This window comes from Strigops habroptila, chromosome 3 (genome assembly GCF_004027225.2).
Source record: "Strigops habroptila isolate Jane chromosome 3, bStrHab1.2.pri, whole genome shotgun sequence".
In the NCBI taxonomy this organism is placed as follows: Eukaryota; Metazoa; Chordata; class Aves; order Psittaciformes; family Psittacidae; genus Strigops; species Strigops habroptila.
In genome coordinates, this window is record NC_044279.2 from 69,894,282 (window position 1) to 69,920,350 (window position 26,069).

At 44.7% G+C, this 26,069-nt stretch overlaps 1 protein-coding gene across 2 annotated transcripts; it reads left to right on the top strand.

Annotated features, from left to right (window-relative positions):
* Positions 1 to 24,152, top strand: SLC37A3 (solute carrier family 37 member 3). Of its 2 annotated transcripts, none has more exons than XM_030478255.1 (15): positions 1 to 51; positions 3,616 to 3,774; positions 4,709 to 4,823; positions 6,954 to 7,046; positions 7,534 to 7,617; positions 8,853 to 8,998; positions 9,982 to 10,078; positions 11,162 to 11,246; positions 12,381 to 12,562; positions 15,023 to 15,164; positions 16,417 to 16,518; positions 17,743 to 17,790; positions 18,759 to 18,910; positions 20,778 to 20,843; positions 21,698 to 24,152. In XM_030478255.1, exons 2-15 carry the CDS (start codon positions 3,674 to 3,676, stop codon positions 21,788 to 21,790), a joined length of 1,506 nt encoding a protein of 501 aa, XP_030334115.1. In that variant the 5' UTR covers positions 1 to 51; positions 3,616 to 3,673; the 3' UTR covers positions 21,791 to 24,152. The 2 variants fall into 2 exon arrangements, with proteins under 2 accessions (XP_030334115.1, XP_030334114.1); XM_030478254.1 differs by having other exon boundaries at positions 33 to 353.
* Positions 24,153 to 26,069: the final 1,917 nt, after the last annotated feature.

Genomic DNA, 26,069 nt, shown 5'->3' on the forward strand with positions numbered 1-26,069 from the left:
AGCCGCCTCCCTCCTCGGACTTCCTGCGGGCCGTGCCGGCCGCCGGGCTCGGTACGCGGCGCGGGGGGCTGCCCGGGGCGGGAGGGGTGCGCTGCGCGGCGGGGCGAGGCGGGCGGATGGCTGCGGTGGGCTGACGGCTGTGGTGGAGCCGCGGCGTGTCTTGCCGCTGCCTGCTCGGCCCGGCCCGGCCCAGCTCGGCTCGGCTCGGCTCCCTACCCCGCCCCGCTGAGGACGTGGCCGCCGGGCCACCCGCGGGGGTTCGCTGAGGGGAACAAGCCGCGTCCTCGTCGTCTGCCCCGGTGGTTCAGCGAGGGAACCGGCCCAGCCGAGTCCCGCCCCGCAGCCGGCCTCAGGTGAGCCGTGCCCGCCGGCGCGAGCGCGGCCTGCGCCACGGGCAGGGTTGGGCCGGGCTGGGCCGCTTGTCCCGGGTCTCGTCCGCCGGAGGTACCCCTGTCGCAGGGCTCGGATGGACTCGGTGCTTGGAGCAGCCCCTTGTCCCCCAAGCGGCACCCAGCTGGTGCTCTGGGGTGACTTCCAAAGGGAGCCTTAGGAATGTGAATTCTGGTCTTCCCTGGCGGCTCTGGAGGACGGTGGGGTGGTATTAAGGAGGTTTGCTTTGAACTTAAGGTGTGTTATTTTGACCTTAAGTGAAGGGGTAAGGGAGAATGTGGAAAGCTTAGCAAAAGCTTATTCAAAGTATCGGTTAGCTGAAGATAAATAGTGCTAAACAAGCAGATGAGGCAGTCTAGCACCCTAAAAGCAGCCCTCTTCCTTTCTTAAAGGCTTGTGCTTCACTGCCTTGAGTTCTGTGGTTTATCCTTCCTCCTGGTTTTTGCTTCTCCTCCTCCACTACAAATTTAATGTGGTATTCTCAGTGTAATTAGAAGACTCATTTGTAAGGCTAAACCCCTCGTTGCATGCTCCTCTAGCTAGAGAGAATGTCAGTTTTGAATGTGAAAAGAACAGAATGAAGAAAGAAAAAAAGGGAAAAAATCTTTTATAGTTATCTTTACACTGTAAATAAGTGGAGAGTGTCATCCTGTGCCTGAGGGTCTTCTGGAAAGCAGGCTGAGATTGAAAAGCTCTGGGGAGCAGATAATTTCAATAGTAAATGCCATTAAGGAAAAAAAAGGGTGACTTTAAGGTCAAACCCAGGTCTTAGCTTTAAAGAGACTCAATATCTTGGACAAATAAGGTCTATATTTGCATATGTTGACATGAAGCAGGTGGTAAATCTTGCGCTTCAGGCTGTGGCCTGATTACCCGCGGAAGGAACTTTTCCTGCAGCGTTGCACAACTGGCTGTTTTGCTTTCCTCAGAAGAGCTCTGTTACCTGCTGTTGCCTGGTGGAGGGGAGAGAGAGGCAAGGAAGGAGAATGAGCTCTTGTGTTTGATGAAATTGTGTGGTTCACAGGCCTGCAAGGACCGTGGTGCTGGGCAATTGGAGTGCCTGAGGTTCCTCTCTCTTCTCACACAGCTTGTGTGGGGGACAGCCCTGAGCAGTTTTACTGCTGCCTGAAAAGGAGTAGCACCGTGTGATACTTGTGGGGATGCTGAGTTTTCATTCACTGACGTTGAGAAATGATCTGGGACCTTAGATGTAGGTGGTTTCAAGGCTACTTGCAAAGTTGCTTCTTCCAGGGCTAGCCTTGCCTTCCCATGGCTCCAGCTGTAGGTGCTTTTTCTTTCCCTCTGTGTGAACCTGTGCAGTCTGGAAGCATGTCCTTAGGAGCAGGTGCTAGCACACCTAGGTGGTCTGTGCTCGCTGCACTGATGGGAGCGTGGCTTGAATGTACCTAGGCTGCGTGGATGCAGATGGTCTCAGATCTTGTACAGACTCACTGCATTTGTCCTGAGTGAGAATGGAGGTGTTCAAGTGTAGCGTGGGATAAAAGGGACTCTGGTATCTCAAAAGTGTAATGGCTGGATCCATATTACTTGGAGGATTTCCATGCCATGATCTGTTTTGGAGGTCAGATCATAGAATCATAGAATGGTTTGGGTTGGAGGCAACCTTAAAGATCATCTAGTTCCTATTCCCCTGCCACAGACAGGAATACCTTCCAGTAGACCAGGTTGCTCCAAGCCCCGTCCAACCTGGCCTTGAACACAGCCAGGGATGGGGCAGCCACAACTTCTCCAGTGGTGGTTAATATATCCAGTAGTAGCTGGCATCTGTCTACTGGTCACACATGCATCATCACTGATGGAATAAGAAAGGAAGACTTCTTGCAGTGGAAGTTGTCTTGATGAAACCTTTAGAAGTTATTAGAAGGAAGAGCAGAAAGTCCCTGTGACATGCAGGGTTTTCAGCAGCAGATATTTGGACAAGAGAGAGTCTAGGCAATGACTTCGAATTTCTCTAAGCGAGGTTATGAAGCCGAACTTGAAAAGTCTTGTGCAGATTTACAGATCATTACAAACCGTGCCTGTGGATACAAAAGAACGCAAAGGCATTATGTTCCATCTTATTTCAGTTCTGATTCTTTGGGGGAACAGGGGTGGTGCATTGCTTTATTTCTCCTCAGCATTCAGAATGTGTGGGGTGTCTGAATGTCTTCTGAAAATGCAGTTCCCACAGCTGATTTGCCGAGCTGTCTTAAGCCAGCTCACGTGAACAGAGTCAGGTTCTGCCTTCAGCAGTCATGGTATTATAGAGTGTATCTTTCTCCGCACTGTTCTCTGTTGCACGGACACAAGTGTTTGTGTAGTTGCTTTGTGAGCCGTGGCAGGGAAATCTGGCTGAAAAGCTCCCTGCCAAGAAAATAAAAGGGAGGCATGAAATGATCCCTCAGCCGTGCCAGCACAGCTGAGGGAGTGGAGTAGCGTGGGATGAGCCAGCACTAAGAAGCTCTGTGTCTATATTGTAGCTTTTCCTCAGTACTGATAATTTCTGATATCTAGCAGTTTTGGCAGATGTCACCCATGCCCTACAGGTAGTATGACTTGCCACATGCTGAACTTAATGAATTAGTGGCAGATGGAGCTCTAATGTAGGGCTTGAGAATGAATAGGCAGGGAGTCTAGCTGTTGGATTTCAGCACTGTCCTCACAGTTGCCTTTCTTTCTTCAGCTGTGCAAGTCCACTCTGGAGTATATTCTTTCAACGACATCTTAAAGAGGCAGTTAGATCCAAAACCATTCTCCACCAGTAACCAAATGCTGCTCTCTTGACTTAATCACCAGTCCATGGCCAGCCAGGCAACGATGGAAAGTTACCTTATTTATGACTACTCCATAGTGCACTGTGTATGTAAATGGTGTGGAATGGTCTTTAACATGGGAATACTGGAAATTGATAGATCCTGGGGGAGCTGCTTTGGTGATGGACACTGAAGAGGCATCTGCTAGTAGGGGAACAAAAAAGAAATGGGTTGGAGGATAACCATGAGGGTACTGCAAGAGTGGGAGTGAAAAGACATTTCTGGGCATAGAATGTGTCAGGGAATGTACAGGTGATGAGATGGGTAGCGATGTGAAACCAATCGGGAAGTAATGGCATAGAGTTGTTCCTGCTGGATTCCAGATGTTTGAGGAACACAGGTGTATTTTTACACGAGTGTTAATTCAAATATGTTTTCTTTTCTCCTCCCTTCCCACCTTCTTCTGTTTAAGTGAGAATTAAAATGACCTAACCATCATCCAGCCTTTGTGGCCAAGGGCTGCCAGGAGCATGGCTTTGCCTGGAAGCTTACGGAGGCAGCCTGCAGGCAGAGGCCTTGTGTCCCATTGCACCCACCATCATATTGTTGTGTTCCTGCTGACCTTCTTCAGGTAGGTTCTGCGTATCTCTGCTCAGAGAAGTGTTCATCTCACTGAATTTGGGGAGGGGAGGGCAGAGCATGTCTGAAGGTGGAGAATGGAGGTAGGAAAACAGTCTCAACCTTTGGCTGTGAGCCTTGAAAACAAACTCAAAAGCTAGTAGTATCAACTGGTCTGGGTGTCATGTGGTTGTGCAGTTAAGTGTGCTATGCCCCTGGGGAATCCAGCCGCAGACAGGGCTTGCGCCGAAAGTGAGGCTGACTGTGCCAAGCCAGCAGCAGTCTGTTGCAGAAGGATGGATGCAGGTGGGTGTGGGAAGGAGCTAGCTGAAACGAGGGAGGAAGCAAATGTTGATGCTCAGGACACATTTAATGCCTGTTCTGACTGAGGGAATATGCTGTAATTGCTTCTGGGGTCCTCTTCTCTCCTGAAAGTGCTATTTGCAGAGGGTGGACAGGCCTCTAGAGCAGAGAAGTCGCTGCTTTATTCCTGAAGGTTTGCGAGATCTATTTGTTGAAAGCTTGTCTGTTACACCAGCTGACAACAGCTGGAATACCATACTGCCTCTCCTTACAAATGTTGCCTTGCTGATATCCTTTGATCTTCACAACAATGCTGCCAGTGATACCTAATCTGTCTCTGGAAGAGCACCTGTAATGGTGATTAGCCAGATGAGTGCATCTTCTCTTGTTGCACAGTTACCTCCTTTTTGAAAATAAAAGAGGAGGTCCTTTCTGGTGAAGACCCTATTTCACAACTCGCCAGTAAAATCAGTGAGTCTGCCCATAATCTGGGGGTTCCTGCTGCTGACTACTGTCTCCAAAATTACAAGTCTTCTACTATGCTGTCTGCTTGGACAGCATGTGTCTGTATTTTGAGTCCTGCCTTTTCCCACTTGACCTCCAGAGATCATCTGGCCAACCTGTGCTTGTGTGTTTTCTGGCAGTTACTCCTTGCTCCATGCTTCCAGAAAGACATTCAGTAATGTCAAAGTCAGCATTTCCAGCCAGTGGACTCCCTCCTGCCTAAACAGCACGGCCCCTGAGCTCCGGCCGTATGAGGTAAGGACACAAGGGATAGGCAAGTACAAAGAAAGGTGGGTAACTTCCAGTATGCTGAGCTTGTGGTGCTGGGAAGGTCCCTGAGGAGCATCTGTCAGGGACACTGCTTGGAATGTGAGCAGGAACTTCAGGTGTCTGAACTGTAGTTTTCTGGATCATGAGGTGATGGTGAAATCTTTCCTTGTGGTCCCCAGAGAGAAACTTCTTGAGAAGTTACAGTGTTCCAATGGAAATGGGGACCCCAGCAGCGGCTCTGCAGTAGCCAGCAGCATGGAGAAGGAGAAGGAGAGGGAAGGAGGGGCCCTACCTCCAAAGTGTGGGAGGCAGTAAACGAGCAGTTAATGAGCTTGCAGAGATCTCTCTAAAACCCTGGCTGTGCCTTTCTCTGTGATGGTGCTATTGCTGCCACCATGTTAAAAGGATAGCCAGAGTAGGAGAGAAGAAAACTATCTGAAAGTGCTAGCTGCTTATTCTAAATTGATACTGAAGAATGCATCTAAAAGGTCTGATTTCCCAGATGCTGTCTGTAAAATCCTAGCTTCAGTGAAAGTAGTGGGAGTTTTGGCACTGTTTGCTTGCAGAAAAGGAAGTTGTATACTGCTTGTATCTCACAAATGGGAATGCAAGAACTGCCTCCTGGCTCCTACCCACAGTCTTTTTAGGGACATGCTTGTTTTTAGCAGTGGCTTGTCCCAGTGCTTTTGAGAAGTGGAAGAAATCTTATATTAACAGCTTGGTCACAGGCCTATTAAAGCAGGGAGTTCCAAGTCGGTTGCTTGAGTGTTGTCTGCGTTGTTAGAAATCATTGGTAATTTGAACGTTTGACTGAGGGATGAGAAATGCTGACTTTCTGTGGTAAGTGAAAACAGTAAATTGGGTCTGTAGTGTGTTCAGGATTTTCTAGTACGGCAAAAAGGAATGAACGTCTCAGGAATGCAAAAAGTGAGCTACATGGTGTTTATATTTAGTTCGTTAACTGACATTCAAACTACTAGTATATTTTGGAAGATGTTTTGATATTTTTTTTTCCTAATATAGATGATTTAGTGTTTGCTGGATGTTGAGGTGCATATGTCTGATCAAGAAAAATGGTCAAAGTGGCCCTTTTGGTATCAATTTAGGTTATATCAGTTAACAGTAAAGTGTGTTTTGGAAAATGGACAAACCAGATTAAGGATATGAAGAGAGAAGTTACATGCTATCAGTTTTGAACTTTGGTGTATCTTTTAAACTACAGTTGTTCTTTATACTTAAAAATATATTTTAAGTATAACAAAATGTTTTGCAATTGTGTTGTGACTAAGCCCTAGTATGATTTTGTTAGAAGGACAACTAGGATCTGTGCTTTTCAGCCTTCAGAAAGGTTTATTTGTTTTCTAATGGGGCTGTTGTAGGAGGCGGAAAGAAAACTTTGTCCTAATTAACTTCATTCATTCTTCAAGTTACCCTCAAAGCTTGCTATTTTTAGCTGATGTCACTAATCTTAGTCTGGGGACAGCTGAGTCTTTTTCCCTTTCTTTCCTCATCATATCGAAAGTAAAATGAAACTCAAGGTGAGCCCAAAAAAACCCTCCAAATTACTGACTGGAGTTCATTGTAAATATTTTCCAACCAGTCTGTTACTTCCCCTTGTTCCTTTTGTGTTCTTTCTTTTCTGTTCATGGTCTGTCATTTCTTATGATTGTGGCCACAAATACTTTAAGGGAATTATTTATTTAGCGAAGACAGCAAGATAAGTACAGAAGAGACACTTCACAGAAAACACAGTATGCCTTTATTGTATTATTCATGAAGATGCTCATCAGTGTTTCTGTGTAAGAAGCTGTCTAACAGTTGCATGCTTGTTAGAAGTACTGTTTGTTTTGCCAGGCATTTGTCTTGATCCAGGTGGAGTGAGCATTTCTCAGTTCTGGTTGGCCAGCTTGCCTTTTAGGAGTGAGACAAAGTGGCAGTGGACATCTTCTGCAGTAGATAATGCCAGAATTGTTACTGATTTGATAATTAAAGTGTTGAAAGAATGGGAGGTTGCTGGGGCCAGATGCTGTTCTGGTATGAAGTTGGGTTTTCCATTGAAAAAGAGGAAAATGAGCTATGCCTCTGTGTTTACCTCTTAAAATTTTCTCTCTGTAGCTCTGGAACAGCAGCCATTTATTTCCAAATGCAGAAGAAGCAACTCTCTTCTTGGGGACATTGGACACTATCTTTTTGTTTTCCTATGCTGTGGTGAGTGAAACTAACCCAAAACTGCAAAGCTTTGCATGAATCTTACTTGGATGATTACACCCACATTTGGAGGGGATGAACAGGATCACCTTCCTGGACTTGCCAGCACTAATACAGTTAAAAAGCTTAGTTCAGAGCTTGTTAGTTCTGCCCATGCCTGTCACCCATGTGAAGATGCTTGTTAACAAATGCAAGAGAAATACTATCACTTCAGAACTTCTCACTCCCTGTCACCAGTTACCAGGTGTAACCAGAAGGGTTAGTTTTGTCTCTCCAAGAGCTGTCAGTTGAATTTCTTAAAAATAAGAAATTTAATGAACAACTATGAGCAGGATTTCCTTGGTGGCAGAAGAAGTGGTTAGAATCAAACTGTAAGTTGGCATAACAACAATATTTGGATCAGCTTGACCCTTCTACCCCATTTTAACTCTTGCAGATAACAGATGCAAATCTTTTGGCTTTATTTAATGCTGTGTTTTGTTCTTAGGGTCTCTTTGTCAGTGGTATAGTTGGGGATCGCCTGAATTTACGCTGGGTTTTGTCTTTCGGCATGTGTTCTTCTGCTCTTGTGGTAAGTCGAGACATACTAGTGTGATTTAGAAATCTCTCTTAGAGTTTCTGGATAGGTTTTTACTTTATGGGAGAAGAGGCTCTGTTTCTGTGTGAGTCTGCCTGTAAGCTGTACCTCAGTGCTTTCAAAGTCTGCATGTAAAACTTTGTCCTGGATGCACTTACTGCATTGTCTAAAGCACAGAGCTACATTAGATGACTCACCTCTTCCTGAAATATCTATTTATGGATACTGTGTCAGAAGGAAATTCCAAAGTTTGAGACACTGTCTAGAGACTTGATGAACAGCTTTTGTACAAGATTGGTGTGTTTGGACGTTTTGGGACTGTTTTATATTATAACTGTTCTCCCAGCCCACGTATATTGTCATCAAGGCGCTTGCTTCCAAACACAATCTTTGCTGTCTTCCTTAAGGGACATACTAACAATACTAAGCATTCATTTACTTATTTTGTAATTGCTGGGAGGGCATGTGTCAAAAAAGAATGTCCGCTCAAAACAAGAGGGTTCTTCAGGTCCAAGCCACTGCAGATAAGTGTGAATCAGTTTTGTCTCATTGTGGTTTTCTGGTTATTAAAGTAGTGGTAAAATGTTGGAGTGCTTTTGATTTACCCAGCGGCTACAAACCCTGCTATGGCCTACTGGGTTCTGCAAACACATGACCACAAACATGCATCAAGTGCAGTGTGCCACTAAGTGTGTTTATTTTGGCTAGTTTAGGTTAGGGCTCTTAGTAATTTGAGACCTGGCTGTAGTATTTCTGTCAAATTTTGCTAAGATAAATGGCCACTGAGGATTTTGTGTTTGCATAGAGGCTTGTGAATTTGGATGGCAGTACAATAGCCGATCAGATCAAGAGACTACTCTATTTTTAGTGTTGTTACTGGAAATATTTGTCTCTTTCTTCTCCACTCCTGTTACAACTGTGCTGTTTGCAAAGATGAAAGTTTTTTGGAGTGGAAGTGCCATGACAGCACATTTGTCTCTGGAGGTGTCTGGGCTCTGGAGTCAGTGCTATGGTGGCTCACCAGAGGGTGCTATTAGCCCTGAGCTGTTTCTTAAACAATGCCAGGCTCCTTCTGGGCTGGCCTGGGCACTGCGGGGGACCTTCTCCTTGAAATGTTACTTCTTTTTTTAGGACCCCGCTCCTGCCTGGCTTTCAGCAGTAGCCTCAGGGTTTCTACTCTGTTGGTTTTTGTAGGTTGGTTGGTTTGTTTTTTCCCCCCTCCTCTCTAGGTGTTCTTCTTCGGCACACTCACAGAATGGTTGCATTTCTACAACAAGTGGTTCTACTGCTGTCTCTGGGTTGTGAATGGCTTACTGCAGTCCACCGGTTGGCCCTGTGTGGTTGCCGTCATGGGCAATTGGTTTGGAAAAGCTGGGTAAGTCGAGTTTTCTTTAGTGACTCACTTATCTGACCTGCTGAGTAGCAGGTTGAGCTGACTCAAACCAAAAAGGCCAACTGTTAGGTCAGAATTAAAGTTATGTGGGATGAATCATCATCATTGAATGGTTTGGGTTGGAAGGGACCTTAAAGATCATCTGGTTCCACCCCCTCTGCGACAGGCAGGGACACCTGCCACTAGACCAGCTTGCTCCAAGCCCCGTCCAACCTGGCCTTGAACACTGCCGGGGATGGGGCAGCCACAGCTGCTCTGGGCACCCTGTGCCAGTGCCTCACCACCCTCATAGGGAAGAATTTCTTCCTAATATCTAATCTAGATCTCCCCTCTTTAAGTTCAATACCCTTCCCCCTTGTCCTGTCACTACATGCCCCTGTGAAAAGTCCCTCTCCAGATTTCTTGTAGGCCCCCTTTAGGTACTGGAAGGCTGCTAGAAGCTCTCCCTGGAGATTATGCTTTCCTTGTTACTATTATCTCTCTTCCCTGGAGCCACAGAACAGCTTGGTGTGAAGAACACAGTTGTGTGTGTTAAAGGCACAGGTTCAAACTTCAAAAGTCTTGTCACAGAGTGTCTGAATTTGAATTTTCATGCCACAGGGAAACTTCTTTCTGTCTACGTACTACTGAAGAGACTGAACTGAAATTGACTCCTTGTAGGTTCAATTCTGTCACTTTAGGGTACTGCAGATGTGCTTTAGCCATAGCTTGTGACTCAGTTGTTGCCAGCACATCTCTGCTGTAACACAAGTGTTTCAGGATAGAACATTCCTTCCTTATCTAATTGGAACCTCCAAGTTATTCTGTGTTTTGTTTTAAGTGACCTTTGAGTCTTTTTTCAGTGGACTGGGAGAATGCTGTAATTTTATTCTTAAGTTAAAGTTTATTCAAATGTTTTATCTTTGTCTTGCTCCTAATGTCACCTCTCCCTGGGTTGCCTTTTCAAATTTCCTCCCCTTCTGCAGGAGAGGTTTTGTGTTTGGACTCTGGAGTGCCTGTGCATCTGTGGGAAATATCCTTGGGGCATTCCTTGCCTCCTGTGTTCTCAAATATGGCTATGAGGTAGGTATTGCTGTCTGGCTTCTAACTGGGACTGCATGTCTGATTGGGTTGTGAGAGACTAGTTGCTTATGCTGTCTCTGGGAGATAAGAGGCTCAGAGCGTCCAGTTTCATGTTCCTGAATTCTGCGGTGGCAAGCAGTAGGCAGAATACAAAGGGTATTCCTTTCCTGATCTTTCCAAGTTGGGAAAAATTAGTCTGAGACTTCTAACTGATGTTATTGAAGAGCCCTAGTGTCATAGTAGAACTTCTTTTAGTTTGGGTGGCGTAAAGTGCTCTTGAGAGTCATCCACCACAGGTTTTCACTTAACTGAAGTCACTGCTGCTGAATAGTGGTGAGGTTCTGACAGGCATGGAGGCACAGCTTTGATAACTGGGAAGAGGCCAGCGCTACATTGCTGTAAGGCAGCAGGCAGGCAATTGAATGCAGGGAATGTAAGTGAACCAGTGCATCTTGAAGCCTGTGATCTGTGAGGACAGGCTAACAGACCCAACCTTGTCACTCTGGAGATGAGGAGGCTTAGGGTACCAAATAGCAGCCTTCCAAAGCCTCTGAGAAGATTGTTGAGAAATCAAAGCCAGACTCTTTCCTGGGTTGCACAGTGAGAGAGCTAAAAAGCAGTGGTTATAAAGTGAAGCAGGAATGGTTCCAACTGGATGGTTGGAAAACTATTTCACTATGAAGTTAATTAAACACTGGAACAAGGGGCCAGGGCCAGAGCCTGGAGGATCTGTCTTTGGAGACCTTATTGAACAAAGCTGTAAGCCATCTAGTCTGAATTTGGTGTTTGACCCTTCTTTGAGCAGCCCTTCCAATGTGGCTGGTTTGTTGGGTGAGCTCCTTCCTCACTGCTGTCACTTCAGTACACTAAACCAACTGGTTTTGATGTGATCTTTCAGCCTAGATAGAACTGAATCTCTTCAGGAGATGCAGAGGTCACTTGTTTCCAAGTTTTATGATGTAGTCTGGATTGTTGTAACTGTGTTTACTCCCTGACGAGGCTGGAATGTAAAGAAACCCTCATAATCAGGCAAGCCTGTGTGACTGAAAGTGTTTTAAAAAATATTCTTTTCTTTATCTTCAGTATGCTTTCTTGGTGACGGCCTCAGTGCAGTTTGCTGGAGGAGTCATTGTGTTCTTTGGGCTCCTGACATCACCAAAGGAAGTGGGTAAGTAGAAGAGAGCTGTAGCATTTCAGTCCCTTCATGGAAAGCAGATCTGCAGCTTTCCATGTAGTACTAGAATCACAGAATTCTAGAATGCCAGGTTGGAAGGGACCTCAAGGATCATCTGGTCTAACCTTTAGGAGTACTAAAGTGCTTGTTCTGGCAGCGCTTATCCTCAGGGCTCTTACAAAATGGTGTTGCACTTTAGTGTATTTAATGGAGTAAATGCTTTACTCACTAAGATCACACTAAATGCCACCGTGCATTATGTGTATAGGGACGGGATATTTTAAAGAGGAAAATAAAACAGCCTGGCTCTAACATATCCGTTAGGATGTGCCTAGTTATCAGGTTTTCTTCACCTGGAAAATCAGTATTTTTGAAAGAAATAGCAGGCAAACTGATAGCTGGCTATTATAGGAGAAAACTATAGCAAGCCCTAACTGTGCAGTGGGAAGGGAAAGTACTTTTGGTCTGCAGGTCTCCCACAGTCAGTTAAATAGCTGTCAGGTTGAATACGGACCTTCTCTGACAAGATTGTAGGCAAGCCAAAGCGTAAAAGGAAAACAAAAGAACTTTTGGGCTTTGATAGGGCCGTGGAGGAGGTTTCCCAGGTGCCTGCAAGGGCTATAAAGTTGGTAGCTCTAAAGCTGCCATAAAGAGTGCTCGTAAGAGTGCTCAGCAGCACAGACAGCACAGTGCAGTTCTAGGCTTCTGTTCAGCGGAGGCGATAACAGGCAGCAGCTGTCTGAGTAGCTGCTGGCACACTCAGCCTCCATGCTCAAGGGAAGTGGTACCCAGGAGCCAGGCCCCAGGATCCCAACCACTAAATAAGGGGGGAAATGCACTAATTTGTTGTCTTCCAACTAATGGCCAGACACTCAGAACAGACAAAGCCGACGCCAGGATCAGACAGAATACTTTCAAGAGCACTAGAAGACAAAGGGTAGAAACTGGCGACACTGCAGAACACCATCTAGAAGAGTTTCTAAGCCCAAGGAGGATGGAGGTATGGGAGAGCAAGGGACTTGCTAGAAGGGAGAATTGCTTAAAAGAAGCGAGCATAGCTTTAGAGTGGGGAGAGGGTGAACAGGCTGTGGTCCGTTTTTCCTGTTGCATATCCCTTGTGAAACATAGGCCTCCCTGAGCTTGGAGCAGATGAAGATGGCAGTGTGGAGGAAGATGCCAACAGACCTTTAATGAGCAATGATGATGCTGATGACGATGACCGGAATTACTCTATTCAAGCAACTGACACTGACAACCAGCCAAAGGCCATTGGCTTTTTCCAGGCTTGCTGCCTTCCGGGTGTAATACTGGTGAGGACACAGATTCTTGAGTGAGATCTGACTTTTTGTGTTGTCAGCATTTGTTGACATCATTGTTAGTATGTTGAGCACGTGCTGCGGTTGTTGATACCTGACTTCTTATGCTGTTAAAATCTTGGGTTGGGATTGTTACACTTGTGCGCATGAATTATAATACTGTTGGGGTATGTGGTTGTATGTTGCTCTTCCCGTCAGACCCCTGCTTTATTTAGTGCATGTAATGAGCCAGCAAAGGGCCGCAGAGATCCTTCCCTTTTTGCTGCTGAATTTAGAAGGGAGGCCATGAGCAAAGGTGGATGTAGGATACTCTCTTGGTAAGGTAGCTACGCTGCCCTGAAGAATGGGATTCTCATTGCTAGCTGAGCATCACACAGAACTCTGTGGTACTGATGTTGGGGTTTTTTTGTTATTGTTGCCTTAAAGCATCAAGCTGGCCTGAAAAGCCTTCATCAGCATGATGTAACATGTGGCAAAGTAGGCGTTTGGGGTTTTTTTAATAAATAACTGGAAACAAGGCCTAGTGACGCAGTTTCCACATATCCTCATCCTGTCCCTTGTGTGAGAGCTTGTACTTCTGCATCAGCAGTATTGCCCAATTCATGGATTTGGTTCAGCTGAAAAATTAACCTGTCATTAAAAAAACAGTGTTAACTTTGTGTGTCAGTGGGCTGTGTGCCCCTGAATATTAGAACCAGTACAAGAAAGGGGGCAGGGTGGCTGGCTCAGTAATACAGTGTGAACTGCCTGGATCTGATCACAAAGCAGAACTACTGAATGGAGAGTGTTGTCAGATACCCTTAATGAGCAAAGCGTTTGGTGGTTGTGATTAAGGCAGCACAAAATCTAGAAGGGATGGGTTGATTGTCAGTGTTTCGAGTGCTGGACAACCACAGTTCTGCTAACAGCAGAACTTGATTGAGGCCTTGGTTGAGAGATGGCAAAAGAAAGCATACCCATCTTGAGCTCTTTCCTAATAACTGTAGTTTGGTTTTGGTGGTGCTAAGAATGGGCTGAGGTACAAAGAACCTTTAGGCAAAATCTCTTGTCAGTGGAGGCTGCCTCAGTTGCTGTGTGACTTTGTTTCATTGGCCAGAACATAAGGAGATACTGTACAACTAGTGTTGCTGTTTCTGTACTTGGGGTTTTGAGGCCGTGTTCTGTGCATTAACCCAGCAACGTTGAACACCTCTGAATCTGAGTTCTATCTGATGGCAGATCAGTGCCCCGCCAAACCAGGACACTGTCAGATCAGTGAGAGACCAAATATCAAGAGCACTTCCCAAGTCTTGTCAAGATTCTACAAAGACTTTATTTGACATATTTTTTCTGTAGTTCCTCTCTTCTCCTGCTGAGTGATATGTTGGAAGTTTTAGTACAGACAGCTTTCCCTTGAGCCTCTAGGAATTAAATGTTTAATCGCTCTGACAATCTGGTAGAGAGTTTCTAAGCATGTTGTAATAAATATTGCCTCGTATAGTGCACTTTTCACATGTATGATGGAGATTAGTTCATGTCCTGTCAGAGTGAAAAAGCATTAATAATCTAAAAAAGGTTTATTTATTAAAATAATATGAATTCAGAAGATGTGATTTTGAGGAGTTTAATATATAAAAAAGATCTGCTTTTTGAAATTCAAAGTGTGTACATACATATTTGCATACAGCCTCAAAAGCTGTGATTTTAACAGGTTGGGTTTCCTGCCCTTATTCTTGTTTACGTCTTCAAGTATGGGTTCCTTGAACTGCTATGTCTGTGTTTATCAGGAGGCCTCACTGAAACAGCGTGCCTCCTCCCTCTGCATGCTGGGCTGGCAGTCCCAGAGAACAAATCTTTGCCATGCACATGAAAGCTCTAAAGAAAGAGATCTCCTGCTAGCCAAGGAGAACTTGAGCCCAGCTGCCAAAAGCAGGAGGTTGTCTCAGCTGTTGGGTTTGAAGCATGTGCTTAGAGTTGGGCAAATCTTTCATCTTGTGTCCTGAAATACCTGCCTGGGGATTATGAACGAAGCCTTCTCTTCTGGTGCTGTAAGCAGATGAGCCTTCTGAGCAGCAAAAGATAGCACAGAGGAACTACTTCACATAACTTTTCTCAGCATGATGCACAGATGACTAAATCTCAAGCTTATTTCATGTCACATGGTTGGCTTCCTTCTCTTCAGAAGGTGAATTAAATTTCCTTCATTTCTTGAAGCCTGGTGTCACTTCCTCTCAAGATTACACTGAAAATATTTTAACCCCTTGCATTCAGTGAAAAGAAAATAGCCTTTTTTTTTTATTCCTGGGTTCCCTTTGATGTTCAGCATTAAGCTTTCATAATGCTGCTGCCTTACGTGAAATGCAGACGCACTTTCCCTGAAAGCTTTAGCTGGATACTGTGCTTTATGGTTGGAAGCAGAAACGCTCTTTGCATTTCTTGAGTGCTAACTGCTTGCTGGCCCTCTCTTTGTTCCAGTACTCTTTGGCTTATGCCTGCTTGAAACTGGTGAATTACTCATTCTTCTTCTGGCTGCCTTTCTACCTCAGCAACAATTTTGGATGGAAAGAAGCAGAAGCTGACCAGCTCTCGATCTGGTATGATGTGGGAGGAATCATAGGTGAGTGAGCAAGTGAATGGCATCTTATGCAGTTGCCCTGCTAGTGTTTGAATGTGATAAACAGCACATGCAGCTCCAGAGCAGTCGTATTTGATGGGATTTAGCTGTTTACTGAATATATGAAAAGTCTAGTTATGTATGTGGCTGCTTGGCTGTTTTGTTTGAGCCCTCCCCCTGCTTTTTTTCCCCCCCTAAAACACAGAGTATGTGAGCTCCCTAAAGAGTTTATGTATCATTTAAAGGGCACTATTGTGTTCTTGGGCAGTACCCCCAGTAGGCATTTCTCTTTGCTCACTAGGACCTCTTGAAAAGTGCCAGGTACAAAATGGTGTCCCTGCTTCTTGCTGCTTCCTTTCTGACAAGTACCCTTGAGGGAGGGTTTAGGTCTGGAATTAACTGGGTTCTGTTCTGGCCCTTCTGTCCTGTATTTTTAAGAACGACTCAACACAGATTTCAGCATAGCCAGCACAACTGTGTTGTGTTCAGAAATAAAATGTAATTGCACTTGTTCCTGCTGGCTGCAAAATCTGACCCTGTTCCTCCAGAATAAAGAACATATTGTATATGTGTTTAGAATTCCAGTCTCCCCTGCTTAGTTTCTTGCTTTACTACCTTGTCCAGTTAGGTTTCCTAGAATAAATATCCTTGTTTTGGTCTGTTCAGGGTCAGGTTTTTTGCCTCTGTGGATGTTAGGCTTTTTAAACATGCCTAGTTTTTACCAACAGAGCAGTTCCTACAGAGGTATTGATGACACATAAGGTGATTTTTATCTCCTACTGGCATTTGTTGCAATTAGTTGAACCTATCCTAAGTAGATGAGACAGCAGGGAATGAGAGACCCCTGCATGCTAAAGCTTTCCCTGTGAAAAAGAGTTGCCTTTTCCTGCTCTTTCTGTGAAGAAACCAGACACAATGTTAAGCTTGTTTACATCCAGAGTTGTGGCGATCCTAGAGCTGTGATGGTCCTATAAGGAAAGGAAAAGAAAAGCGGAACACTGGCTAGTTGTGTGCCAGAAAAAAAGAAGTAATAAATTCCTGGGAAAGCAGTATAAGTAGTTCTCCCTGCTCTACCTGAGCCACTTAAGTTTACTGTTGTCTCTGTGTCTGGGGCAGTAAGGGCAGGAGACTTAGTTTTCAGGATTTTAGAGAGAATGTGTATTGATGAGAAGGCAAGAGGCCACTACATTCAGTGAAAAGAGTTCTGTTCAAGGTATCAGCATCCTGCGCCTGACAATGGTTTCTTTTTTTGCAGGTGGGACTATCCAGGGTTTGATTTCTGATGTGCTACAGAAGAGAGCCCCAGTGCTAGCAATTAGCCTGCTCTTTGCTGTCGGCTCTCTTTTTGGATACAGCCGTGAGTATGCTTTTGCTGTGTAGTGCTAAGAGGTTCCTTTAATATGTCTTAGAGAAAACCAGAGCACAGCCTGTTCTATTTGTTTTCTGGTCTTGAAAGTGCTTCTGGATCAGGATAGTGCCATTTGGTCCTTTTTGCCTGAAGAGTGGCACTGCACAGAAAGTTAACCTCTGGTTAATGAGGTGGAAAAGAATTAGCTGAGTGGTTGGATTTCCCTGTAGTGGTGAGTTACAGTACTGATCCTTCTCCAGGGTCAGTGAGATTTTTGGTATTGTCATTGTATCAACACCACAACTGGCAGAGCAGGAAATCTCAGGTGCATCTCTGTAGTAAGAGGGAAGAGAATGTGGGGACAGATCTATGCTGGAGGATATATACAAAGAGGCAGAAGCTCTCAGACTTCACCAGTTACGTTTCTGTAAGTGGTGAAACTGAAGTTTCTGCCTTTTTTATAATAGATACAGTTCTTAGTGATTGGTTTTCGAAAGGAAAACTAAGAAGGAGGGGACAGGCAGATCTCATTTTTATGAAACATCTATGATGCTCTTCTAAGGGTAACAGTTTTGTCTTCAGACATGATGTCATGTGGTAAGAGGGTGCTTTAACTCACTGAGATGTCATTTCACTTCTTTGTGTCTTCCTCCAAAATGAGGTGGTGATATAGACAGGCTTTTATAGAGCATTTTGAGATCTGTGGACAGAAATCACTGCCAGAGCTGGACATGAAATTAAAGTAATCTGACTTTCATAAGCTTACTCAGTCAGTCTCAAAGTAAGGTCAATAAGGTATAATCATTAAACAGCAATGACTGGTTTTGATGGAGTTTTGTAGACTCTTGTGCTAACTCATTACTTTTAAAAGTGCATTGGGAGCAATGGACTTTCAAGGAGAGTAAATGTAAGCCCTGTGTCACAGAAAGAGGCATAATACAGGCTGGAACCCAGAGCCAGGCAAATCAGGTATCACAAAATTTTAATGGCAAAGGTGACTTTTTACTGTAAAGTGCTGTTGGGTGACTCCTGGATCTTTAGTCTCTAGGTGCCTTTGCAATAAGACTAATCTCTGTAGAAGTCTCTAATCAAATACAGGGTGTTATTGTCAATGTGTAGCTAACAGAACAGGCAGTTCAAACTGGATGTTTGCATGCTTCTTTCTGATCCCAAATAAGTGGCTTTCTCAAGTTCATTTCTTTTATTTACACTCATCTGGTCTTTCTCTTGCAGGTTCTCCAAACAGTAAACCTATCAATGCTGTGATCATGGCAATTACAGGTATCTTATCAAACACCACTGTAATGCTAGTAGACATACATATACATTGCAGAAAAATCAGTAACACCAGCCTCAGGTGGTGTTAATGCATTTGTGTTTGCTGCTATCTCTGCTGGTTTTGCAGAAAGAGTAAAATCTGGGCCCAACTTCTGTTACTTTTGGAATACAGCTGTAGGAAAACTGCCTTAGAGAGAGGTATTGAATGTAGACTATAGAATAATGGCTTGGAACTGAGGGGATCTGCCTTGGCTCGGCATGATGGAAACGTATTTATGCCAAAATACCTACCAGTGATCTGAGTGGTATCTGGGGAAGTGGATATATGGCAAAGTCATGAGCTGCAGCTCAAATTTGAGGATGTGTGTCAGAACCCCAAATGATCTGTGTACTGTGAGAGGTCACAAGCTTTGTGTACTACCAGCTATACTGTGCTGTGTTACGGAATCAAGATTAGCCTGCATGAATAGAGCCTTTCTTTTCAAACACTTCTACTTCAGAACTCTGCCCTGTTGTGGGGTTTTTTGGCCTTCCATCTCCTCCATGAACCCCTGGTGACTGAGGCTGTAGCCTAGGGGTATACTATACCAAAGCAGAAATGTGTCTAAATCTGCTTCATGTGGAGGGTTTGTATATGCATGCTGTTCAAAAATAGCTTTCTGTATGCAGTTTGGTGCATCCTGACTTCTTGCAGAGTGTGCCACAGCTAATTACCTTGGTTTTGCTGTTGGATGAAAATGTGCTTGTTGGCAACCTCTGCGTGTGTGCTCCAGATGCGCAAGGTGTTCCCTGACCACATGCTTCAGCTGTGAGGGTACACTTCTACCTGCAGTTAGTCTGAGATCACTGGTCTCAGGCTTAAACCTTTTTCTAAGTTTTGGATGGTAGAAAATCTGTGCTTTGAAGATATTCTGTTGAGAATCTATCTGCGTACTTGTTTTATACCAAGCCTCTTTTCTTGGCACTTTCAGGATTTTTCATCGGAGGCCCTTCCAACATGATCAGTTCTGCAATTTCTGCTGACCTGGGGCGCCAGGATCTGGTGAAAGGCAGCAGTGAGGCTCTGGCAACAGTCACAGGAATTGTGGATGGAACAGGCAGTATTGGTGCTGCAGTGGGCCAGGTGAGGCTACCAAAGGACAATAGAATCTGGGAAAGGAGGCAAAGAGTCTGTTGTGGTTAAAGATGTTAGCTCATTCCTCTCCAAAATTGCATGGAGAGGGAGAAAGAGGATTGGTTTAAAAAAAACAAAATTATTTAAGAAACAAGCAAGGGAAATGTGTCTGTTTCAAGCTTCCAGTGGAAACAACTTTTAATTGAGAACTAAACTAAGTATTTATAGTGCTAATGTTAAGGCACTTTCATAATTCAAATTAATTTTAGAGACGTCCATGTCCTGAACTCCGAAAAGCAAGTAAAGGTCGGCTCCACAAAAAGCGACAATAAAATATTTTGAAGCTTGTTTGGGATTTTCAAACAAACAAGCCAGGTTGGACAGAGCCTTGGGCAATATGGTCTAGTGCGAGGTGTCCCTGCCCATGGCAGGGGGGATGGAATTACATGATCTTAAGGTTCTTTCTAACCCAAACCATTCTGTGATTTTTTTTGGTCAAAGGAAATAGCAAAACCTTTTCTTATAGAAAAGTTTATCTGTATAGCTGAGTAAAATCAGAATACCTATTGTGAATGTTACAGGGTTTATGAAGTAATTTAAAATCTGCTCTTATTTGTGGTTCTCTTTTTTATCTATGGATGTCTTTTACACCTTGTAAATCCAGCACCACTTGCTTCCATAGTCCTTACAGCATGCTGCCAGAGGACTGAAGACTAGACTGTTGCAGAAAAGGAAGCTGACAGTGTTCCCACTGGGGACATTCCTTCTTCTCAAATACAACTGTTAACTATGTGGAAGAATACAGTGGTGCTTTGGGAAGGGAGGATTTAGTAGAAAGATCGGAGCCAGTTCTAGTCCAGGCATCCTCTAGTGCTGGTAAAATACCAAGGATGCAGGCAAAGCATACAAGTTTCTTTTCTGGGAAGGGATTTGGGTTTGTACTTGCCATTGATTGCCTGCTAAATACAATCATTCAGTCTTATTTCATAGGAAAGATGCTGCTGAGCTCCATTAAACATGGAAAATTACAGTGCTTTGTGGACATCTTAAAGCGCACTGTTACCCCCAGTGTTCTTCTTGCATTGTCTGCAGTGTTTCTGTCTTCCCCCACACATACCATTCAAACTCGAGTCATCGTAAAAATTGGGTCTTTAGTTCTGAAAAATTCCACCTTCCTCCCGTTCTAACATTGCATTTATTTCACCAGAGACAACCATGATGTCATTCTGGGGGTGTGTGAATAACAGCAAATCCACAATGAACGTGTTAGAAATTCAGATCCTGTTTCGTGCTAATACACCCAGTAGTGAAGAAGGGAGGCCCTTGTACAGCATGTGAATATAAATCTGCTAATAGGGAGTACATTTTCTGCTGTAGATTGTGTAGTTCTGTTGAAGTAGGATGAAGTTCAGAACAGACTGTAATCTCAAGCGTCTTCCCTGCGATGAAGGGTTAAGTTGGCAGTGGTTGCACAGCTCTTGAAAATGTGTCCTGTGTAATTTATAAGCCATTCTAGAGCTTTTAGTTCTGAGAGTACTTACATCCACTTATGTCTCAGTGTTCTGTGCAAAAACCTTGTATTCAGCGGAGTCAATTTGTCAGCCTTTGAAACTGTAGTTCAGTTCTGTTTGTATGCTGCTATGAGTTACCGTATAGCTTTTGGGATGGTATCTCCGCTTTGCTGAGACTGTGGGTTTTGTACAAGAAAGGCTGCTGTCCTGAGTCATCTCTTCTGACAGGAAAAGATCAGCTGGAAGGTTTTGTGATCAGCTCTGTATGGAGTGTTAGCAGCCCACAAATTCTAGAAAATGAAAGAGCAATGCCTGAAAGTCATCCTTCCCAGTTTGAATAATTCTTTTCTCCCTTTTCTATTTAGTACCTAGTGTCTTTGATCCAGGAGAACCTGGGATGGATGTGGGTTTTCTATTTCTTTATTCTAATGGTAAGAGATCACCTTTTTTAACAGTTCTTTGTCAAAGTTCAATTTGCAACAGAAAGCTTTTGTGAGAACCTGAAAATCATGACTTAGGTGTGCAGTCTATTTCTGCAGCACCTGCAAACTCTGATGCCATTCTCAAAGTGGTCTATGGTGTGCCTTTGCCTCAGGGTTTCTAAATCAGCTGGGTTCATTTTGGATCCTTTAAAGTCATGTTACCCAACAGGAATTGAGATTGTGGCAGAGACACAAAAACACTTGCCTAAAAATACCTGTATGCATTTCCTAAAGCTCACACAACCTGACTGCCTTCCAAGGAAGGACTTGCCTCCTTCATCTCCCTGATATGTAGTTCCTAGTATTTTCAGGGAGCTGAAGTTGAGGTGCTTGTTAGCCCTGGAAGATTAGTGGAAGGAGTGATGAGGATCTTGAAACTGAAATGAAAGTGCGTTGCCCTGGTATACCACTGGGGGAGAAGACCATTCAGGTCTTGATCTCCTCAGCATTGCCATGGTGGTGAATGTGGTACAATTCACCCCTTCTTCCGTGCTGGAAGTGCCAGGAATTCTTTGCATCTGTGCTGACAAGGGAAAAGGCTACTTTGGTAACCAGCAGAGGAGGCCAGGAGGAAGGCCACTGAGGCAGTGAAGAGCTCATCTTCTTTATGAAAAGAAGATCATGACAGCTGAAATCATACGAGCTTTCGTGCAAACTCAGTCCTTCCATCCCCTGGGCCACTTTGTCACTGCTTCTCTTAGCCTGTATCTTTCCGGGGAGGCCTGGTATGCACATTGGAGGGCAGGATGGCTGCAGCCATGGTTGCTCTGTGCTAATTGCCCTGGATATGCTTCTTTTCACAGACAAGCTCAACGATCCTGTTCATTTCACCATTAATAGTGAGGGAGATGAGATTGCTCCTGCACGAGCGACGCCTGCGAATGCTGGCCGAGTGACTTCTGCTCGCCTCCAGAAGGACTGTTGTACGGACCTGACAGCTGGAACACTAAGCAGAACTCTGGGAGACTTGTTTGTTACATCCTCCAGGTTTGGACTAATTCAGAATGGCTCTGCAAGACTTGATGGACCTGCCTTTGGCGAGCTCAGTAGTGGAGTACCAAATACCCGTCCTGAGACCACACACATCATGGAGCTGCTGACCTAAGCCGGACAATCCACAGGACTGGTGGATTGTCCCAGCCCACCAGACTCTGCCATGTCAGCAGCCACCCAGGGTCTTCTGTTGGGTGGTCTCACTGCTCTACCCTTTCTTATTTATTTCTGGATGTCCTGACCAAAGGTCAGCTGTTTAAGACTGACAGTGGAGAGGTGGTCTTGCAAAGAATTTCAATGCTCTGTTGTGCTGGTGAAATCATACAGTGCATTTCATGGGTAGTCTAAATTTATGATCGCTTTAGCTTTTAGAAAGGTCAAAAATAATTATCTGGATTTGGCGCTGTCCAGTTGTTTAAAACATACTGTTGCTAAATCTCTGCACAGACAGACCTCTGCTATCCCTAGCTACTAACTGTCACATATTCCAGTAGATTCACATGGAGAAGTTAACCTCCATGTTGGTTTTTAGCATTTTTTAACAATAGTAATGATATTACTAATCTCTGGGAAATGAGATTTCAGTTTTTAACTGTTTAAGCAGACAGTGTGCAATACTTTACTATGATCTCTGACAAAAAGCCTTAATAGATCCTTTGTGTTTAAAGGATCCTTGAATGGCTTTGAGGATCAGTAATGGGACACAAATACTTTCACTACTGCTTTGTTATTTGAACTCTAATCAGTACTGGCCAAAATGGGACCCTCTGAAGGAAGCTGGTGTCACCGATTTCATACTCATTGGGCAATTGCTCATCTCCGGCAAAGGAGAACCAGAAGGGAATTAAAGGAAATTAAGGGACCTGGCGCTCTCAGACATGGGCTTCCAGAAAGGGACTGACAATAGTATCAGTGAGCAAGTGCTGCTGGCTTTCCCCCATGCTCCTCTGCCTAGGGTTTTAAAGCTTGAGTTGTATCTTGAAGAGAAAGGTAGCTGCAAGTCAGTACTAAAACCATCTGACTGCACTTAGCATGGTGGTATCTGAGTATTTCACGGTACTGCAGTAAGCAGGATGACCACTGGCACCTGTAACATCTGCTGGTGATGTTAATGGGAGCATCAAGCAACTTCTCAACAAATTGTTTTCTGCTTCTGCTTTGGGGTGTTTCATTGGAATAGGCACGTGCCACCCAGCAGAACGTCTGATCAAACACTCAGTCTGACTAGTCAGCAGCACCTGGATGGGGCAGGGGGCAGGAAAATTCTTGGAGCTGAAACTTTTTAAATGGGAAAAGATGCCTTTTCAAAATGTACAGTGATTTTATTTTATTATTTTTTTTAAACTCATGAATGTCAATCTTTAGTCATGTGTTGATTGTAACGAGTGGAACATTATTAGTGCCTTACGGTTTTACTGTACTGAACGGTTGCTTAGTGACTGCTGCTTCTGCAGTGAGGGCTCTGTGCGCAGCTTTGCTTACCGTGGAACTCAGTTGCCCCATTATATACTTTTCTTTTGAGAATCTCTTTCTTTCTTTCTTGGTGGAGGTGATTCTTGCATTTTTGTGCTAACCCTCCAAAAAAATCAGCGCTTGGGAAAATGATGCCATTAAGCTGATGAGGGACCTGAATCCTGTTCTTGTCTCTTCTCATTCCCATTCCAATTTTTGCCTGTATAATTAGAGCAGGAGACTGAGAATCTATCATCCTGTTCTCAGAATTATGCCCTGGGGTTAGTGTTCACATCCCAGGCTACTCATTAGCCCCTGTACAAATAGAATCAGAACTCCCTGAAACTTAGTTCTAAAATTGATGGCGGCACCGTTTGCCCCAGCCACAGCGTCTGAGAATCCGCGGTTTCAAATTCCAACCTGGATGAGCTCTTTGGCCGCCGTCTGGGCACGAGATAAGCTTCTGATGAAAGGTGGGGTGGGAAAGGGATGTTGCCGGGGTCGGGGGGAGGAGAGGCAGGCCCCTGTAACAAATGGTTTCCTGTAAACAGTTCTGTCCCCTCTTGAGAAGTGTCAGATGTGTTGTGAGCGCTGCAAGCACAGCCTGCCCAGCAGCTCGTGGGGGTGCTTTGAAGCCACCCTCAATTACTGAGGCATGCCTGTGACTGCAGGATTTTGTTGTTGTTGTTGCTGCTGTTGTCCTGGATTTTTGGGTCTCTGTATTTCCTCAAGGTGCTCAGATGGAGAATGGTTTTCAATCTGATCATGTCCAAACTGATCTCACATGAATAAACTTACTCTGACTTGATCTGGGCTGATTCTCCCATGTCCTTTATTCCACTCTTCTCAATGCATTTCTGCTGAGCGTGCTGCTCTTCCTCCCCACTGTAGGCCTAGCTCTGGCAGCTGCTTCTTGTTCAGCTGCCATGAAGACCTGAGCCCTGACTCATGCTGAAACCAAACCCTCATCCCAACCTAAAAGTGTTCCTGCACAAGGTGGTTTGGCACTCTTCCCGAGAAGCTTTGTGAGAGCCCACTAACAGAGGTGCTCGTAATAGTGTAATTAAGTCTTAAATAGAGAAGGCAGAGCATATACTTGGGTTTATTTATTTGTCAATCTGCATGTAGAAGTCAGGTGTTCTTCCCTTGGAATTAAACATGCCATGCGGCTGCTGGCCCTGCTGTGCCTTCTCTCCTGTGGGTTGTTTCTTTAAATGTAAATCCACACCTACGCTTAGCTGTGCTTAAATGGGCACAGTGGGGAACTTTGTAATTGTGTTTGTGTTTTATAGGTTGCTGTAAATTCAGAGTTGAGCACAATACCGGGTTGCTGGAGAAGGCCCCATGCCTGTGCATTCTGGTCCTTCAATTCCAAGTAGTTTGGTGGTGCTATGATGCTATTCCTCAAGAAAAGCAAGGGCATGTAGTGACAGGACAAAGGGGAAGGGTTTTAAACTGAAAGAGGGTAGATTTAGATTAAACATTAGCTAGAAATTCTTCCCTGTGAGGGTGGTGAGGCACTGGCACAGGGTGCCCAGAGAAGTTGTGGCTGCCCCATCCCTGGCAGTGTTCAAGGCCAGGTTGGATGGGGCTTGGAGCAACCTGCTCTAGTGGAAGGTGTCCCTGCCCATGGCAGGGGGTTGGAACTGGATGATCTTTAATGTCCCTTCCAACCCAAACCATTCTGTGATTCTATGATTTTTTTAACCCCTTTTCTGCCACTTTCTCACTACTCACGAAGAACTTTCCAGCCTACTCTGGAAGTACTCCAAGGAATAGAGCTTTGCTTGCACATCTGTTTGAAAATGCTGATAGTAGCAGCCCCCATCACCACTGCTGTGACTGTGACCTCCAGAGCTCAGTGCGGGCAAGTGCAAGTGTAGGAATTACTCAACTTCTCAGTGCAAAGGAAGTGTTCAAGAACTGATCTCTGGGTGTTTGCCTCTCGCCCAGGATGTGACTGTCAAATTGTCTGACCAAATTGGTTATGAAAGCAAAGGTGTGCCTTACAATGCTTTTCCGTTGAGGAAGGTCCTTGCAATAGATGCCCTTCAAGCAATGCTACTGTGTCCTGGTTTTCTCAGATGTCTGGCCCAATGATATGGAAGTCTGCCTGACGGCAGTGTCTCAGTGCTCTCAAAAGGGGAAGAATTGGGCTTCTGCTCCAAGTGCTGTCAGCCTTAGAGAGCATATGAAGCTTCTTGTCCTCACCAAAATCAGATGTGCAGTTTTCCCTTCTGCAGGGAAGTGGTAGGAGAAGCAGTGGTATGCTTTAAGAGTAATTGTCTTCTCCCTGAGATAAAAGGAGAAAGTATCTATTTTGACATAGTTCCACAGATCTCACCAGTAAAAGCACTATCTGTTCAAATGTGTCTCAGACACACCGCTGTTCGGTCACTCTCATGTAATCTTGTCCCTTATCCGTCTGTGGCCAGTGTGCTCTGCCAAACCTGTTTGCAGTTGCTCCCCCCTTCTTTTCAAAGTTCTTTTCTGAACTGAAAGTGCCTACAGGGATGTTTTGGGTTCTGTATTGCAAGAGTTTTCTAAGGCACAGCATGCCTACCTTACTCCATCTTTGTCAAGCCTTATCTAATCCTTTTAGTAAACAGCCTACCGTTCTCCAAAGGCTGTAAATACAAGCTCTTAGACCGTTTTGTGGGGCTGGACTGGGGGGGGTGTGTTTTGTGCAGGCCCATGAAGGCATCTTGGTTCTATTAAAGCCTTTCCTGA